The sequence below is a fragment of the Piliocolobus tephrosceles genome, chromosome 8, assembly GCF_002776525.5.
Source record: "Piliocolobus tephrosceles isolate RC106 chromosome 8, ASM277652v3, whole genome shotgun sequence".
Taxonomy (NCBI): domain Eukaryota; kingdom Metazoa; phylum Chordata; class Mammalia; order Primates; family Cercopithecidae; genus Piliocolobus; species Piliocolobus tephrosceles.
This window is the reverse complement of record NC_045441.1, coordinates 69,649,098-69,669,862: the sequence shown is the minus strand read 5'-3', so window position 1 is coordinate 69,669,862 and position 20,765 is coordinate 69,649,098. Positions and strand designations below refer to the sequence as shown.

At 37.6% G+C, this 20,765-nt stretch overlaps 1 protein-coding gene across 1 annotated transcript in view; it reads right to left on the bottom strand.

Moving 5' to 3' along the window:
- THSD7A (thrombospondin type 1 domain containing 7A) overlaps nt 1-20,765 on the bottom strand; it is a 492,664-nt gene that overhangs the window by 106,928 nt on the left and 364,971 nt on the right. Inside the window, exon 7 of the mRNA XM_026449388.1 lies at nt 5,132-5,326. Within this exon, the coding sequence (XP_026305173.1) occupies nt 5,132-5,326 (195 nt within the window). The remainder of the gene's footprint in view (nt 1-5,131; nt 5,327-20,765) is intronic.

The window sequence follows — 20,765 nt, the reverse complement described above, 5'->3', positions numbered from 1 at the left end:
TTTTTTGTATTTTTTTAGTAGAGACGGGGTTTCACCATGTTAGCCAGGATGGTCTCGATCTCCTGACCTCGTGATCCGCCCCTCTCGGCCTCCCAAAGTGCTGGGATTACAGGCTTGAGCCACCGCGCCCGGCCTACAAATTTGTTTTCTTTTCATGTTTAATTTCGAACCAATCTCAAAATTACAGTGAAATTAAAAGTATGATATAAATAATTTTCTTTTCCTGGACCATTTGGAAAAAGATGAAAAGATGTCCATCACCCTAAGTATGTTAGTGTGTGCTTCCCATGATCAAGAGCATCCTCCTACACATAAGCAATTCAATATTCAAAATCCAAAAATGAGAATATAAACAGATAAGTTATTACCATTGAATCCTCAGACCCCATTCAAGTTTGCCAGCTGTCCCAAAATGTCCTTTATGGCAAAATGATTTAGTTCAGAATCACACATTACATTTAGATGTCACACTTTGTTAGTCTCCTTAAATCTAGAACAGTTTTTCAACCGTTGCTTTTCATGGCTTAGATACTTTGGAAGATTAAAGATTATTTTGTACAATGTCTTTCAATTAGATTTTATCTGATGTTTTCTCATGAATAGATTCTATATATGCATCTTTGACAGAGTTATCGCTGAAGTGATGCCATATTCTCATTATATCACACCGAGGACACAAGATTTCGGTTTGCTTCATTATTGATAATGCTAACTTTGGTCACTAGATTAAGGGGGGTGTCTGTCAGACTTTATTAGGGAAATATTTGAGACTATGTAAATACAATGCCTTTAATGAGATTCAATTCATTCATTTATTTATTTATATAAAGTGTGGATCCCTGGTTTCCTATTTAACGGTCTGTTAGTATTATTATTTTGTTACTAAAATTGTTTGCATACATGGTCAGTGGGAGAACATTCAACTTGGCTTCTGTGGCCTTTTGACATTCTCTTTACTTTCTACCACAAGATCCTCCTGGCCCATCTTGTACTTCTTCTATCGCAGCTGTGGAATCAGCCATTTCTCAAAGTTTCCCTTGTTTCTTTTATTGGAGAATAGTATAAGAAATCAAGATCTGACTGCTGCATCTACTTACTGCTATTGAGGTCTTGCTGCTCTCATGTCTTTTCAGTGAATGAGGCTAATATGTGTATATATGTATATAATATGTATTTATATTTGCACACTTACATTGATGTTTGTTCTATATTTATCTTAACAAATTGAACACCATGAATTCAAATAAATTAATAACATCCAATTCCAATGTTGTACCACAGAGTGTACTAGTTTTCTTTCCTAACATATTTGCAACTCTCTTCTCCAGCAATAAAAAAAAACCTGACTCTTATTATGTTAAATACATGTACTTATTTTGTCAATTCCCTCTCACCCCACACTCCATCTCATTGTCATCTCCATGGCTATACCCACAAGATATCTTCCTCACTCGGCTCATGATCTGACATCCTACATGAGGCCATCCACATGACAGAAACCCTCCTCAACTGTGTCTGGTTGTGACACCCCACACTGGGCTGGCCGCCTTGATTCTGGGATTCTCTCTTGACCCTGCTATGCTCTGACATCTAGTGCTGAGTCACTCTTCTAGCCACTCATACAACCCCTGTGCCCCCTGTCCTTCACCCTACTCAGTGGCTCTGGAACTGCATGCCAGGTCACCTCTTCTCCCACTTTGGTTGCTCCTCACCCAGTTGGGCTCTGACAACCCACTCTAGATCACTGCAGACCGCCCATCTGCTGGTACAGATGCCCAGCTGCTTGGCTTTGCCAAATGGCTTTTTGGATAGAATTGTTCAGGAAAGGAGAAAAAGAGCCTATCAATAAAAGGAAGTGAAGGAAAGGAAAAGAAAAAGGAAAGGAAAGAAGTAGAGTATGAGGAAGAGAAAGTGCCATTCTATCATTCTGTCATTCGTTTAAGAGGGACAAAAAGAATTCTAACATTTTCACGATGGAGAGCCCTGTTTTATCTGCTGGATTGGGGCCATATGGAATAGTTATTTATCGTATATCTATGGATGTATATATATATATACACACACACACACACACACACATATATATATATACACGCGTGCACACATACACACATACATACACATATATACACACTGATACACAATAAGAACACTGAGTAAATCAGGGAAAAGAGTACTAGTCAATACTCCTCTCGTTTTAGCACATAGTAGGATTATATTTCCCTAATTTTCCTTGAAGTTAGGCATAGTTATACAACTTACATTAACAATGAAAGGTGAGAAATGACAATCACTCTTAGATGGGAGAATTTAATTGGGGATGCTTAAAATTGACAGATTCTTCAAGTATTTTCTTCCTCTGGCACATGAAGATTGTGGAACCAGGTCTTCATATGGTGGTGCAATGTTGTGACATTTCATGAAGGACAAACTGCTCTGGAGAGTTACCCAAAACTGTAGCTAAATTTCCATGAGGAAGAAATAAATAAAACTTTGTTCTTTTAAGCTCCTGAATGTCTGGGTTGTCCATTACTGAAGCACAACCTAGTCTATCCTTATTAATTACAAGGAGTTATCTAACCTTCAGTATTGCTTAATGGTGGCATTCTCATTAAGGAAAATGAAAGTATAGGTTGGAGCATTTATTGCATAAATCCAGAACTACATTTCACATGGACTTGTCCTATGTATTATTTCCCTAGAAAATCATATAATTTCTTGTCTAAACACTCCATATATCATTTCTCAAATGTGGCACTTTCCTTTAAAGTTGTCACAGTCAAGTGTCGGATTCACAGAAATTTAAGAACATTTATGACACAAAGCACTAATTCTTGAGGAATAATAGACCTAGTTTTGTGTAGAATTACAAAGGGTTATCTAAGTGGCAGGGAAACATATTTTAAAACTTTCTGCAGATGCTGTTCCTAAATAATTAAAAATAGTTCAGAATCAGGAAAGATTTTGAGTAAGAGAAAATGTGTTTCAGTGTCCAACAAATAATAGGTACTAAATAGACTTTGAAGCATAAATTTCTCATAAAACGTGTTTCAGTGTCCAACAAATAATAGGTACTAAATAGGCTTTGAAATCTAAATTTCATATAATAATTATACCAGCTTTTATAAATGTTATTAACAGAGGTAAATAGCAGCAGAGACAAATAGCATTGACAGAATTTCTTTTATGGCTTCTATTTAAAATTATGTTTTACAATAATGTATTATGTATTTCAAAATAGCTAGAAGAGAGGATTCTCTATGCCCGTGCTAAAAGAAACGATAAATGTCTGAGGTGATGGATATGCTAATTACTCTGATTTGATTACAAAATTTATCCATATACTGATACATCACACTGCACCCTATAAATATATACAATTATTACATGTCAATTAAAACAAAACTATAGGAAATGCAGTTATGCTTTGAATTAATGCTCTTGTGATTTACTATATAAACATCTATAACTTTCCAGCATGGTTTATTTATAACACAACCACTAAACTTAATTAAAAACTATCAAAGCCCTACCCTTTCAAACTAAGTGGATGATACATATCAAAGAGCAATCAGAAATTTCTGCCTTTAAAACATTTCATGACCTTTCAGTGTGAAGCAACATGTCTATAGGAATAATGAACTGGTGAGTTCTGCAAGCATGACAAAATCCTTGCCATGTGACTCGGGGGTGAAAAGTCACTCATTAATAGTCACACAGCAAGTGTCTGCAGAACATAATGAATTTATAGGAAGCAGGGTGACCACAGATCTAATTTTAATGAAGCCCAAGACATAATCTGAGCTGATAGAGTTTGAAGTCTGCCTACAATCTTCACAAGGTTAGAGTCATTGTTTGACAACACAAGAAATATAATTTTCTTTGTAAAAGGCTCTATTTTTCAATAGATACACTTTTTGTAGCAAAGAGTTAAGTATATATTAAGACGATAGGAAAAAGTTTTTGAACACTGTAAAGTACATTCTAAAACTTCACACCGGTTGGCTTTTTTGCATGTAAAATGTTTGTTTCACTCATGTAACACTCATGTGCAAAGGCCAAGGTAGTTATATGTTTATGTAGTTATCACACACACAGATAGCAAATTTGACTAGGAACACTGTGTTTCTATCACTAAAATACTTCATAAAGAGAAAAATAGAAAAAGGCATAGGCAACACAAAACTCCCCCCCAAATCGATAATTTGAGGAAAACACAAAATGTTATGCATATTACAAATAATTATGTATTAGTGCTAAATGTGAACAAAGAGTCATTTAGCTTGATAATGTTTAAATGACATACACTTATATTCTTGAGAAACAACATGCCTTAATGTGAACAAATTTGATTTACTTTTATGCTTTTCTCACTCCTGTGTTATTTTTCAGAATGACAAGATTAAGTATGACATTATATCACCCAGTCACACAGAGGCCAAATTAGCATTTGGATATCATCTTGAGAGACAATTACCAAGAGCCTTGTATTTCTTGGCAATAAAGCTTGCAAGTGAGGTCTGAATATGTGACAGACATGCTTTATTCACCCTATAGGGTGAAGTGATTTAGGAGCAACACATTTTAAAAATGAACAAAATTTACATATGAGATTTCTGGATCTCAGAGCCTATGTTCAAGAAACTGAAAGAAACTGAAAACCCATGCAATTTTCAGTTGAACACTAGCTATTCTTGTGGTGATTTTAAATGAACTTTATTATTGGACATATATACTTATTTATGAGAAGGTAGAATTTGATTTCAAAGGATAAAACTGACTTCTGAAATTCATAAAAAACAAAGAAATATCTGGAATTTTGGGAGCCATTTTTAGACCATTTTAAAGTCTTAACACTTTGGCTTACAAAGATCTCTAATTCCTGGGAGGCTGGGAAAAAGCAAAATGAGTTCACTTTTAAAAGTCTTTCCTCCTTTGTTAGAGATCCATTTTCAAGATTAACTTTGGGGGACAGAATAAAATTGCTCAACACATCAACAGATATTAAATCTTGGATGGCTGGATTTCTGGCAGTTGATTTTCATAGAATATATCTTATCCAGGCTACACAAAAAAGATGCACACTAACTTTTGAAACGAACCTAGATGGCGTCTGAAGCTGGCGACTCACCTTCTTCACCTGCATAGGCCAGAATGGATCGTGCTCGTATCTGCTTCCCTTCTGTGGTTTTCCCTGAGCAGGTGTGTGAGCAGGAGGACCACGTAGACCATGTGCTGAGCACACAGTCTTTTGGGCATGGGGCATCGCAGGCCACAGGGATGGGAAAGATGGCATCTCTGCACAGCTGTCTGTCAACTTCTTCTCCTGGGGAAGACATGACCATCAATGGCTATTATTGTTAAATCAATGTAAAATGAGCAATTGAAACCGGATAGGCACCCACATAAGTTACATTATCTTTTTAAAATAAACAAAGCCAAAAGAGAAATTGCCTACTATAGCCAGATGTTAATAGAACACCAGGAACAAGCATATATACACTCATAACCCTAAATGAGGCTTCATTATCAGGCGCATACGTGGGTAGATCAAGCACATTGCTGAGAGGATTCTTATGTCACAGATACCTGTCCATTAAGTATTCATTTTTATACTTATACTATTAAGTTGTAATGACGAGCATCAACAAAGCATGTCCCCTATTTATTTCTTTTTTGGAGATGAGCTGTGATTTACAAATAATGACTCTATCCATAGCATCTATCATATGTTTTTATGAACTAACTAATAGGTGTCTATTTACAAACTCTCTTATGTCTCTCGGAGTAGTTATTCTCATACAGTTGGCAACCTTCTTCTTTCATAAAACATTGTGAGTTGGAAATAGGAAATGTAAATGATGGGATAACAGTATAAAGTCACTGTTTAAGGTGATCCCAATTGGAGAGGGAGGCAAACAAGACAAAACAAAGGGCAGAAGTAATATGGTGTCACTCCAGTGCTTAATGTTTTTCTTAGTTTCCTTTTTCTCTTAAGATAAAGGCCAGATTTTTCAAAAGTTTATAAGACCTCAAATGACCTGGCTATGTTTTTCTTCCTAACCTCATCTCACTCCACTCCCTCATTTTGCCTTGACACCCCAAAATTAACACTTATTTAGTATTTGCTGAATGAGTGAAATGAGATACATAAAAGGCCAATGAGAAACAAAACATTGTTGCTGTTAATAAATGCCAAAAACAACCAAGAGAAAAACAGGGTAGGAGAAAAAGTCTGAACTCTGTGGTTTAGTTGATTAATATATAGGTGGTTAACGAGGTCAATGGAACAGAACAGAATGAAATGATACACAATCAAACAAAAATTAACCTGCTATTTTACCACAGAATATAATCACAATACTGGATGAATATATAAAAATTGTGTGCCTCGCATTAGGCATTCAGGTGAGAAAGGGTGACTCACCTTGCCATTCCTTGGCTACTGAACAAAATACTCCAACCTGTTTCTCACTTGGGGAGTTAGCAGCACCATTTTAATGTATGCTCCTTTATTCATATATTTTAAAAACAAGACAGAAAATCAGAGTCAATTGGAAATGCTCTAATATGTTAATAGCTACTAGCTTGCAGAGACTTTAATCATGAGACAAAATCAGAAGTCAATTGGAATGCACCTATGTGTTAATAGCCACTACACTGCAAGGCCTTAAATCATTAGACTTACTCACTAGTAAGTAAGGAGGCTCATTAAAATTGCAGTTGAGTAAACATTATATTATTCATTCTTATTTAGCTACTCTAATCTCTGGGAGCTCTTAAATTTTGTTTTTTTTTTTTTTTTGGTGTTGGGGTTTGGCATGTATCCCAACAAAACAGTGTACTAAACAGATAGATACATAGGTAGGTAGGTAGAGTATGAAAATCATTATGGTATAAGGCATTTAATATCTTACACTTGACATAATGATGATGAGTCTTTTTTTCTACTAGGCTTTTTCTTAGTGCAAGCGGTGCTTTCTTATATCTTATTTTCTTCACTGCTGTCTTTTATAGTGCCATCTACCGTCTATCACTATTGTTTCCAATATTCTGTGGAAAGCAAGAAAAGTTTGGGGCTATAGTCTATAGCTAACAGAAGTTATATTTTTATGTCTCCTCTAGTAGTAACTCAATCTTTTCTATTCAGATTTTTTTCTCTTTTTAATTTTATTTATTTATTTATTTTTTGACACAGAGTCTCTGTCTCTCAGGCTGGAGTGCAGTGGTGCGATCTGGTCTCACTGCAAGCTCCGCCTCCTGGGTTCACACCATTCTCCTGCCTCAGCCTCCCCAGTAGCTGGGACTACAGGTGCCCACCACCATGCCTGGCTAATTTTTTGTATTTTTAGTAGAGACGGAGTTTCACCATGTTAGCCAGGATGGTCTTGATCTCCTGACCTCGTGATCCGCTCGCCTCCCAAAGTGCTGGGATTACAGGTGTGAGCCACCGCGCCTGGCCAGAAAAATATTATCTGTTCTGTGGCAATGGAGAGTTTGCTACAAGGGTGCCATTAGATAAGCTTGCCTGGCATAAGTAATGCATTTTTGTTTGTTGTCATGTAAACCAGTTGCAGTTTTGACCTTTCTTTTAAGTTATGCTTTCCCCCCATCCCGGCCAAGTTTGTGTCCCATATCTTATTTTAGCTCTTTTTCAATCACTTGTTCTGCTTAGTCAGGTGTATTTTCCTGTAGGATCATTCCTTACCACCTTTAATCCTCTGTGGAGCTGTTAAGACACATCTAAGATCCAACATCTCAGATTTCCCTAATGGTTTTAGAGTGATTTCTGCACCATCCCTACCTCTTCCAGGTATGATCTTGGCCCTTTTTACTGCTCTGATCACTGTCTCACATTTAGGTTGAAGCTTCCAGCCGTAATGACTTTTTTCCCTTTCCTCCTGCAAACCAAACCCATTGTTGTCTCAGTAGTTTTGCACTTTCTGTTCACTTTGTATGAAAATTTCAGGTGTTACACAGAAGCCTGTTTCTCAACATTCAGGTTTCAGTTCAATTTTCTCCTTCCTAGAGAAGACTTTCATTGACCATACACACTCTCCCAGTCACTTCAGTTTATTTTCATAAGACTTTTAATCACCACTGGAACCTATTTTAATTAATTGGTTAATATGTTTATTGTCTGACTACCACTAGACTAAATGAGGGTGTTATCCATATCTGTCTTGTTTGCTACTTTATACTTAGAACCTAGAATAGTGCCTGACATGTAGGAAGCACTAAATCATTTTTTTGTTAAATAAATACATAAATTTTAAGTTGTGGTAGGAAACAGAATGTTGGTCTAGACAAATAGAGATCTAAGTACGGTATTTCTTGCCATGCATTCAAGTACTCTAGGGCCTTGTGAAAGTGTATTCAGCGGACACCAGCATATACCTCCCCTGGAGTTTGCTGGAAATGCAGCCTCTCAGATTCAACCCACTGAATCACAACCTTAATTTTTTTTTTTTTTTTTTTGGTGGAGACAGGGTCTCGCTCTGTCACCCAGGCTGGAGTGCAGTGGTGCGATCTCGGCTCACTGCAACCTCCGCCTCCTAGGGTCAAGCGATTCTCCTGCTTCAGCCTCCCATGTAGCTGGGACACAAGGTGTGCACCATCATGCCCGGCTCATTTTTGTATTTTTAGCAGAGATGGAGTTTCACCACACTGGCCAGGCTGCTCTCGAACTCCTGACCTCATGATCCGCCTGCCTTGGCCTCCCAAAGTGTTGGGATTACAGGCGTGAGCCACTGCACCCCAGCCTCAATCTTCATTCTTAAAAGATCCCCAGGTAATTTCTATGCACATAAAATCTAAGAAACAATGCTCTAGAATTTTTGTCCACTCATTGTCTTCCAGTTTGATTAGAACCAGATTGTCTCTTGACAGGCAGCTATATAAAACGAATTCAGCTGGACTTCATACCTAATGGCATTTGTTTCTCTGTGCAGATTCTCTTTATACATCTCTTCATACAGAGTATCCATGACTGAAAACATTTATTCAATGAATAGTTGCTGAATGTCCATCTTCTGTCAGGCACTATGCTAAGAATGTATGAATGTTGTATACATCATCTCAGCTAATTCTCACAATAACTTTTTGACATTGGTATGACTATTTTTACTTTAAAATAAATTGGGACTCAAAAAGTTAAGTTACCTTTCTCAAATAACAGAAGTTTGACTAAAGGAACATAGATCTGAAATGAGTCATGACCAATACTCCAATCTGCTTTAGAACTAGATTGGGGTTCTTCTTGGTGGAGAACTGAGGATGCCAAGACAGTAAATAATAGATAAGCCTTTGCTTCTGAAGAAGTCAAGAAACAGGTACTCTCAAGTTGTTTGTCAACATAGTGATACATGATGCCAGTCACACAGTGCTTCATATACAAAGACATGCATCATTGATGAGTCCAGTGTGACATGTTTTGGCTCACAGCCATTGAACAAACAGCAATTGATCTAGGAGAATATGGAATCATTACATTTTTGATTTTGCTTTCAATGAATGCTTTAATCAACTCAGCTAATTGGAACCCTTAGGAGCTGTCCTCTTTTTAAGCTAAATCTTCAGCATTCCAGGTATAAGTCACCTGGGAAACCATAGGCAAATAAAATAAAATAAAAAGTTGGGTCAATGGCTATCAGGCAACTTCATAACTTGTCAATTCCAGCCACTTTTTTAGGCTGTTAATTTTATCTTACTTATAAGGTTAATTGAATCTTACTTATAAGACCTTACTCTACTCTTAAGGTCTTATAAGAGTAGCAGAAAATAATTTCATCTCTTTTCCTCACATTAAATTTTGTTTCGGATATACTTTATTTTGATTGGATAAGAACTGTTTCACATAACATTACTTCAGAGTATATATAGGAGTATATTAAACATGCACATACCTAAATATCAGGTTAATTTATACTCATTTATATAGAGAAATGGAAGTTTTGCTGCTTAGCACTATGGGAATTCCACTTTTTCATATCAGCAGCCCCACAGTTAGGACATATTCATCCACTAGATGTCCCCACCATAGAGCTATTTGAGACTTTGATTATCCAAGTGTGCATCCCATTAAATCTGGACAGACACATCTGATTATCACTACTGTGATTTATGTATTTCTATCACTGGTGTAGGTACAAACCAATGCAACTTGTTTTTCTTCTTTAGTCTCCCTGAGGACAATTTCTTAGCTAGATTTTGATATTGATGTCATAAACATTTAGAATCCTCCTCATGCTTGCCTTTGTGTATTAATATTAAATATAATATCTTTTTGGCATACATTTACAAACATAAATGGTTTCAAAGGAAGGATTACTTTGCATTTATATAACTTTGTTTTTCTCACCCACAAAGGTCTGGGCATTACAACCAAACCTGCCAAAATACATAAAGTTTATAAAACAGACTAAATAAATGAACCATTGTCTACATTTTACAATTTACATCTTACTTTGAGGCCTTAACTGAAGCACATACTGTTTAAACTTATTTGAAATACCCTACAAAAGAGGTTGAGATATAAAATGAAAATGCTCTGGTTTATTTTTGTAAACTCAGAATGAGAGTTAAATGTTTATATTTGTATTCTCCCATTTATCTTTCTTCACAAATGTAACTTTAAGAAAATGTTTTCATAACTTACTATTCTAATAAACTTAAACATGGATTATGACATTTTAAAGTCACCCCCTATATGTTCCCTTGTTTCTTCTATTTTCATGAACACCACTACACTCTCATGAGCTCTCCCAAACTATTCCTTTTTATTCTACTGTGTCTCTTCTTATCAGGATAAGAGACTAAAACATCTGCTTGAGGTAACTACTATAAAAATTCATGAAGACTACCAGAGAAACACAAAATTAGGGGGTGGAGGAAGATGGCCGAGTAGGAACAGCTCCAGTCTCCAACTCCCAGCGTGAGCGACACAGAAGACCGGGGATTTCTGCATTTTCAACTGAGGTACTGGGGTCATCTCACTAGGGAGTGCCTGACAATCGGTGCTTGTCAGCTGCTGCAGCCCGACCAGCGAGAGCTGAAGCAGGGTGAGGCATCACCTCACCTGGGAAGCACAAGAGGGAAGGGAGTCCTTTTTTCTAGTCAGGGAACTGACACACACAACACCTGGAAAATTGGGTAACTCCCACTCCAATACTGCACTTTAAGCAAACGGGCACACCAGGAGATTATATCCCACACCTGGCCGGGAGGGTCCCACACCCACTGAGCCTCCCTCATTGCTAGCATAGCAGTCTACGATCTAACCGCAAGGCAGCAGTGAGGCTGGGGGATGGGCGCCTGCCATTGCTGAGGCTTAAGTAGGTAAACAAAGCTACTGGGAAGCTCGAACTGGGTGGAGCTCACAGCAGCTCAAGGAAGCCTGCCTGTCTCTGTAGACTCCACCTCTGGGGACAGGGCACAGCTAAACAACAACAACAAGAACAAAAGCAGCAAAAACCTCTGCAGATGCAAACGACTCTGTCTGACAGCTTAGAAGAGAGCAGTGGATCTCCCAACACGGAGGTTGAGATCTGAGAAGGGACAGACAGACTGCTCAAGTGGGTCCCTGACCCCTGAGTAGCCTCACTGGGAGACATCCCCCACTAGGGGCAGACTGACACCCCACACCTCACACGGTGGAGTACACCCCTGAGAGGAAGCTTCCAAAGCAAGATTCAGACAGGTACACTCGCTGTTCAGCAATATTCTATCTTCTGCAACTTCTGCTGCTGATACCCAGGCAAACAGGGTCTGCAGTGGACCTCAAGCAATCTCCAACAGACCTAGAGCTGAAGGTCCTGACTGTTAGAAGGAAAATTATCAAACAGGAAGGACACCTACACCAAAACCCCATCAGTACATCACCATCATCAAAGACCAGAGGCAGATAAAACCACAAAGATGGGGAAAAAGCAGGGCAGAAAAGCTGGAAATTCAAAAAATAAGAGCGCATCTCCCCCTCCAAAGGAGCGCAGCTCATCGCCAGCAATGGATCAAAGCTGGATGGAGAATGACTTTGACAAGATGAGAGAAGAAGGCTTCAGTCCCTCAAACTTCTCAGAGCTAAAGGAGGAATTACGTACCCAGCGCAAAGAAACTAAAAATCTTGAAAAAAGAGTGGAAGAATTGATGACTAGAATAATTAAGGCAGAGAAGGTCATAAACGAAATGACAGAGATGAAAACCATGACACGAGAAATACGTGACAAATGCACAAGCTTCAGTAACCGACTCGATCAACTGGAAGAAAGAGTATCAGCGATTGAGGATCAAATGAATGAAATGAAGTGAGAAGAGAAACCAAAAGAAAAAAGAAGAAAAAGAAATGAACAAAGCCTGCAAGAAGTATGGGATTATGTAAAAAGACCAAATCTATGTCTGACTGGGGTGCCTGAAAGTGAGGGGGAAAATGGAACCAAGTTGGAAAACACTCTTCAGGATATCATCCAGGAGAACTTCCCCAACCTAGCAGGGCAGGCCAACATTCAAATTCAGGAAATGCAGAGAACGCCACAAAGATACTCCTCGAGAAGAGCAACTCCAAGACACATAATTGCCAGATTCACCAAAGTTGAAATGAAGGAAAAAATCTTAAGGGCAGCCAGAGAGAAAGGTCGGTAACCCACAAAGGGAAGCACATCAGACTAACAGCAGATCTCTCGGCAGAAACTCTCCAAGCCAGAAGAGAGTGGGGGCCAATATTCAACATTCTTAAAGAAAAGAATTTTAAACTCAGAATTTCATATCCAGTCAAACTAAATTTCATAAGTGAAGGAGAAATAAAATCCTTTACAGATAAGCAAATGCTTAGAGATTTTGTCACCACCAGGCCTGCCTTACAAGAGACCCTGAAGGAAGCCCTAAACATGGAAAGGAACAACCGGTACCAGCCATTGCAAAAACATGCCAAAATGTAAAGACCATCGAGGCTAGGAAGAAACTGCATCAACTCATGAGCAAAATAACCAGTTATTATCATAATGGCAGGATCAAGTTCACACATAACAATATTAACCTTAAATGTAAATGGACTAAATGCTCCAATTAAAAGACACAGACTGGCAAACTGGATCAAGAGTCAAGACCCATCAGGTTGCTGTATTCAGGAGACCCATCTCACATGCAGAGACATACATAGGCTCAAAATAAAGGGATGGAGGAAGATCTACCAAGCAAATGGAGAACAAAAAAAAGCAGAGGTTGCAATCCTAGTCTCTGATAAAACAGACTTTAAACCATCAAAGATCAAAAGAGACAAAGAAGGCCATTACATAATGGTAAAGGGATCAATTCAACAGGAAGAGCTAACTATCCTAAATATATATGCACCCAATACAGGAGCACCCAGATTCATAAAGCAAGTCCTTAGAGACTTACAAAGAGACTTAGACTCCCATACAATAATAATGGGAGACTTCAACACCCCACTGTCAACATTAGACAGATCAACGAGACAGAAAGTTAACAAGGATATCCAGGAATTGAACTCAGCTTTGCAGCAAGCAGACCTAATAGACATCTATAGAACTCTCCACCCCTAATCAACAGAATATACATTCTTCTCAGCACCACAAAACACTTATTCCAAAATTGACCACATAATTGGAAGTAAAGCACTCCTCAGCAAATATACAATAACAGAAATTATAACAAACTGTCTCTCAGACCACAGTGCAATCAAATTAGAACTCAGGCTAAGAAATTCAATCAAAACAGGTCAAATACATGGAAACTGATAACCTGCTCCTGAATGACTACTGGGTACATAACGAAATGAAGGCAGAAATAAAGATGTTCTTTGAAACCAATGAGAACAAAGATACAACATACCAGAATCTCTGGGACACATTTAAAGCAGTGTGTAGAGGGAAATGTATAGCACTAAATGCCCACAAGAGAAAGCTGGAAAGATCTAAAATGGACACTCTAACATCACAATTAAAAGAACTAGAGAAGCAAGAGCAAACACATTCAAAAGCTAGAAGAAGGCAAGAAATAACTAAGATCAGAGCAGAACTGAAGGAGATAGAGACACAAAAAGCCCTCCAAAAAATCAACGAATCCAGGAGTTGGTTTTTTGAAAAGATCAACAAAATTGATAGACCGCTAGCAAGACTAATAAAGAAGAAAAGAGAGAAGAATCAAATAGACACAATAAAAAATGATAAAGGGGATATCACCACCGACCCCACAGAAATACAAACTACCATCAGAGAATACTATAAACACCTCTACGCAAATCAACTAGAAAATCTAGAAGAAATGGATAATTTCCTGGACACTTACACTCTTCCAAGACTAAACCAGGAAGAAGTTGAATCCCTGAATAGACCAATAGCAGGCTCTGAAATTGAGGCAATAATTAATAGCCTACCCACCAAAAAAAGTCCAGGACCAGATGGATTCACAGCTGAATTCTACCAGAGGTACAAGGAGGAGCTGGTACCATTTTTCTGAAACTATTCCAATCAATAGAAAAAGAGGGAATCCTCCCTAACTCATTTTATGAGGCCAACATCATCCTGATACCAAAGCCTGGCAGAGACACAACAAAAACAGAGAATTTTAGACCAATATCCCTGATGAACGTCGAAGGAAAAATCCTCAATAAAATACTGGCAAACCGGATTCAGCAGCACATCAAAAGCTTATCCACCATGATCAAGTGGGCTTCATCCCTGGGATGCAAGGCTGGTTCAACATTCGCAAATCAATAAACATAATTGCATATAAACAGAACCAAAGACAAGAACCACATGATTATCTCAATAGTTGCAGAAAAGGCCTTTGACAAAATTCAACAGTCCTTCATGCTGAAAACGCTCAATACATTCGGTATTGATGGAACATATCTCAAAATAATAAGAGCTATTCATGACAAATCCACAGCCAAAATCATACTGAATGGGCAAAACCTGGAAAAATTCCCTTTGAAAACTGGCACAAGACAGGGATGCCCTCTCTCACCACTCCTATTCAACATAGTGTTGGAAGTTCTGGCTAGGGCAATCAGGCAAGAGAAAGAAATCAAGGGTATTCAGTTAGGAAAAGAAGAAGTCAAATTGTCCCTGTTTGCAGATGACATGATTGTATATTTAGAAAGCCCCATTGTCTCAGCCCAAAATCTACTTCAGTAAAGCAACTTCAGTAAAGTCTCAGGATACAAAATTAATGTGCAAAAATCACAAGCATTCTTATACACCAGTAACAGACAAGCAGAGAGCCAAATCATGAATGAACTTCCATTCACAATTGCTTCAGAGAGAATAAAATACCTAGGAATCCAACTTACAAGGGATGTAAAGGACCTCTTCAAGGAGAACTACAAACCACTGCTTGGTGAAATAAAAGAGGACACAAACAAATGGAAGAACATACCATGCTCATGGATAGGAAGAATCAATATCGTGAAAACAGCCATACTGCCCAAGGTTATTTATAGATTCAATGCCATCCCCATCAAGCTACCAATGAGTTTCTTCACAGAATTGGAAAAAACTGCTTTAAAGTTCATATGGAACCAAAAAAGAGCCCACATTGCCAAGACAATCCTAAGTCAAAAGAACAAAGCTGGAGGCATCACGCTACCTGACTTCAAACTATACTACGAGGCTACAGTAACCAAAACAGCATGGTACTGGTACCAAAACAGAGATATAGACCAATGGAACAGAACAGAGTCCTCAGAAATAATACCACACATCTACAGCCATCTGATCTTTGACAAACCTGAGAGCAACAAGAAATGGGGAAAGGATTCCCTATTTAATAAATGGTGCTGGGAAAATTGGCTAGCCATAAGTAGAAAGCTGAAACTGGATCCTTTCCTTACTCCTTATACGAAGATTAATTCAAGATGGATTAGAGACTTAAATGTTAGACCTAATACCATAAAAACCCTAGAAGAAAATCTAGGTAGTACCATTCAGGACACAGGCATGGGCAAGGACTTCTTGTCTAAAACACCAAAAGCAACAGCAACAAAAGCCAAAATTGACAAATGAGATCTAATTAAACTAAAGAGCTTCTGCACAGCAAAAGAAACTACCATCAGAGTGAACAGGCAACCTACAGAATGGGAGAACATTTTTCAATCTACTCATCTGACAAAGAGCTAATATCCAGAACCTACAAAGAACTCGAACAAATTTACAAGAAAAAAAACAAACAACCCCATCAAAAAGTGGGCAAAGGATATGAACAGACATTTCTCTAAAGAAGACATTCATACAGCCAACAGACACATGAAAAAATGCTCATCATCACTGGCCATCAGAGAAATGCAAATCAAAACCACAATGAGATACCATCTCACACCAGTTAGAATGGCAATCATTCAAAAGTCAGGAAACAACAGGTGCTGGAGAGGATGTGGAGAAATAGGAACACTTTTACACTGTTGGTGGGATTGTAAACTAGTTCAACCATTATGGAAAACAGTATGGCGATGCCTCAAGGATCTAGATCTAGATGTACCATATGACCCAGCCATCCCATTACTGGGTATATACCCAAAGGATTATAAATCATGCTGCTATAAAGACACATGCACAGGTATGTTTATTGCGGCACTATTCACAACAGCAAAGACTTGGAATCAACCCAAATGTCCATCAGTGACAGACTGGATTAAGAAAATGTGGCACATATATACCATGGAATACTATGCAGCCCTAAAAAATGATGAGTTTGTGTCCTTTGTAGGGACATGGATGCAGCTGGAAACCATCATTCTTAGCAAACTATCACAAGAACAGAAAACCAAACACTGCATGTTCTCACTCATAGGTGGGAACTGAACAATGAGCTCACTTGGACTCGGGAAGGGGAACATCACACACTGGGGCCTATCATGGGGAGGGGGGAGGGGGGAGGGATTGCATTGGGGAGTTATACCTGATATAAATGATGAATTGATGGGTGCTGACGAGTTGATGGGTGCAGCACACCAACATGGCACAAGTATACATATGTAACAAACCTGCATGTTATGCACATGTACCCTAGAACTTAAGTATAATAATAATAATAATAATAATAATAATAAAGAAAGAAACACAAAATTAGAGTTGAGATCAGTGGATAGCCTTCTTTTCCTTGGTAAAACTATATATTGAAAGTTTATTGCATTTATTGTGTTAGAGGTTAAAGATAAACCATGGTTTTTCAATGTTTTTACAGTTTCAATGTTTCAATGGTTTAGGAATTGAGCTAAGAATGTAAAAATTAATACATTAAACATATAATCAAATGTATTTTAATGCAAAGCATACACATATTTGTATTAGTCCATTTCATGCTGCTAATCAAGACATACCCAAGACTAGGTAATTTATAAAGAAAAAGAGGTTTAATGGACTCACAGTTCCACATGACTGCAAAGGCCTCACAATCATAGTTGAAGGCAAAGGAGAAGGAAAGGCATGGCTTACATGGTGGCAGGCAAGACAGCTTGTGCAGGGGAACTCCCATTGAAAAAACTACCAGATCTCATGAGACGTATTCACTACCATGACAACAGTGTGGGGGAGACTGACACCATTATTTAATCATCTCCATGTGGCCCCACCCTTGACATGTGTGGATTATTACAATTCAAGGTGAGATTTGGGTAGGGACACAGCCAAACTATATCAGTGTTCTGCCTATTCTCTAAATGCCTCTTGAATTATCCTGATTTTTTAAAAAAATCATAGAAATGTCTAACTTTTATGGTTGATTTTAACAGTGACAATAGTGCTATGTGCAAAGCACCTCCCCTATAAAATTGAAACTCATCAACATAATGGCATTGAAAGCAGGTAAGCAGAAAGGAGAAACTGAAGCAGAGAGAGACCAAAGAGCCAAAATTAAAAAGCACATTTAGAGAGATCCTATGATTGTAATTTTGAGATTTGATTTCTCTTGCCAGATGTATACAAAATCCAGAGTAACTCCGATAATTATTACTGAGATTTTGATATGCTTTGTGTTCTTCAGAAATTATCTTAAAAATTCACATTGACTTTTGATAATGATCGTCTTTATTTATATATTTGTTGATAACCATAAAAGTTTACAAAATAATTAAACAGGGGAAAAATGGAGTCTCATATTTGCATGGACCTTTCTAGAAAACATTTTCATATAACCATCTTACCTGAACTCCCTAACAACCATAAGGTATGTAGGTCCAGAATCACCCTCAGCTTACTGAAGACGATCCATGAATTGAGACTTATGTCTCATTCTTCACTCCCCTTCTCAAAATGAAGCTACATATTGCTTCATTTTAAACGGAAAGTTACCAACTCAATTTTAATCCCTGCATTATTTTTGCTACCATATCCAGGTAGTGAGCCTGATTTTTAAAATCTCGAATCCATTTTCTCTTCCAAATCATTACACACTTTTCCCTGGGATTCTGTCGTATCTCATTTCCCTTGTACCCCAAGGGTGTATTTCTAAAATGTCAGTCTGAATAGTATAGTCTCTCTCCAATATATATTAGATAAAACCCAACTTCCTTACCAGAAAAAAGAAAATAGAAATCTAGCTTTGCCTCATGTTTTCCGTACATTCTATCCGCAGAAAGCTTTCGTTTTTCCATGAACTGACATGCTGCTTTTTCACTCCTCTGACATTTGCAAACACTGTCCTTCATGCCTGGTGTCCCCATCTCTTGCTGTTTTCCTTGAGGACTCAGTTTTCTTCCTCTGTGAACTTTGACTTTCTCAAATTCCCCAGATAGAGTTGCGCTCTGCCCTCTCTGCTCCCATAGCATTGCAGACATATTACTTTTAAAACTTTTTCTCATTCCCTGTTTACTCACCTTTACTTCCATTAGCCTATGAGAACCTTCTGGTCAGAGAGTTTGTCTTATCAAATATCTTTATATCTGAAGTCCTTGGTGTAGTCACTGTTATTTTAGTGTTTCACAGTAAATATTTGTTAGATGAGGGGAAAAAGTGAACCTAAAATACCAGAACATATATTGCTTTTCTGCAAAAGAAAAAAGCACTGGTGTTTATACATTTCTGATTGTTAGCTTACTAGAACCTAACCAAGAAGGCCTTGAAATTCACTTCAGCTTGATTAAGCATTAGATAGGTTTCTTCCTGACTATAGGCCCCTGACCTCTTTTTTCTTAAAGGACTTATTTTAGAACACTTGCAATTGTAAATTCTTTCTCTGCCCTTTTTTAATGTATGCAAATCTTCTCTCAACCTCTTGCCAGTTTTGCAAACCAGGAATTATCTTTCTCAAGGAAATAGGAACCAGGTCTTTGAAATTTTAACATTGAAGGAAATAGTGCTCTGAGCTCCCAGTCTCTGTAGGAGCGTAGGTACCTGACTTCTATAGGCATTAATTGGCAAACACAGATGGCCTAATCATAGAGAAAAGAATTTGCAAACTCAGGAATTATCCAATGTGCTTGGCATATCCCACTGTTCACCCCACCACCTAATGTCCTCTAGTATTTTTTCACTAGGTCACTCCAGCATTTAAAAACATTCCTGCAAGAGTTGAATTCAATCTTCTCCTACTTTAATAATCTCAAATATACTTTACTTTGTTAGTTTAGCTTTGTCTGGTACAACTTTAACCTTGACAAACCCTTGATATTCAATTTATAATGATGTATTATCTTTAGGCTTCTCTTTTTTTCCCAATATATATTTACCTATTGATTTTCAAATATCTTTAAGAAACCTAGGGGTCTTCACATTATGATACAATTATTTTCAAGGATTTATCATTTTCGAAATTTTTTATTCAGAATAAGTTTTCCTATGTTTCCACTAAGCTCTCTTCCCTGTCACTTTTTAGAATCTCAAGTTTCTGTTCATATATTTGTGTTCATATTTTTCCTTCATGACCCTAGCAAAATGAATAGGTGACGCTGGGGTAAAAGGCCGTCCTCCTTCTTCTGATAGCATCCACTTCCAGGCTAGGCTTTGATGTAATCAATAATATCACATTTAACTTCATTCTGGAGATAGAACCCATTTTAACAAAGTGCAGCTAATAACATGACTTTTAAATACATGATGAAAATTTAGGGCTAAATCCAACCACAACTGTGCATTTTCTTATTTCATTGAATTTAACCCACCCATGATATAAGTTGCCCACTTAGTGAGTGGGGCATTAGGCCAATAATTTTTATTAAAACATCTATGACTTCCCTTCCTAATAACTCTGGTTAAGGATTTCACTTGAGATTAGGCAGAAAAAAAGGATATGTGTGTACTCTGTAAGCTTTGACAAGAGAATCACGACTTCTGCTCCTGTTTAATGCCAACTGTCATGGTACATATGCATGTTCTCTGAGTGTGTAATATGGGTATAACTGAATGCACATGTATTTTGAATAAAGGTGTGATAAACATTTTATTCCTTTTTTCCCCAGAGTTATTTATTTTATATCTTCATTCTTGAATAGTTCTTTCTTGTGATTTCATTCCTCTCAGTTCTTTTTAAGCTTGAAATGACCTAAAATGTTAGTTTTCATATACTCCAAATTTAGTTTTTCAGTAAATAGCTCAAATTCTGGCTTTTCACTTACCAATAATATGCCCTTGAGCAGATTATTTAACTATTCTAAAACTTACCTAATCTTAATGGAAGCTAATAATAGTACCTATGATATCGCTATACATACTGAGAAAATTTTTTACTGGCACATAAAGATTGTCCAATATGACAGTAACATGAGGCTATTTTCATCACCTGTGGAGGAGTTGACCATCCCTCCCCTACTACTATGG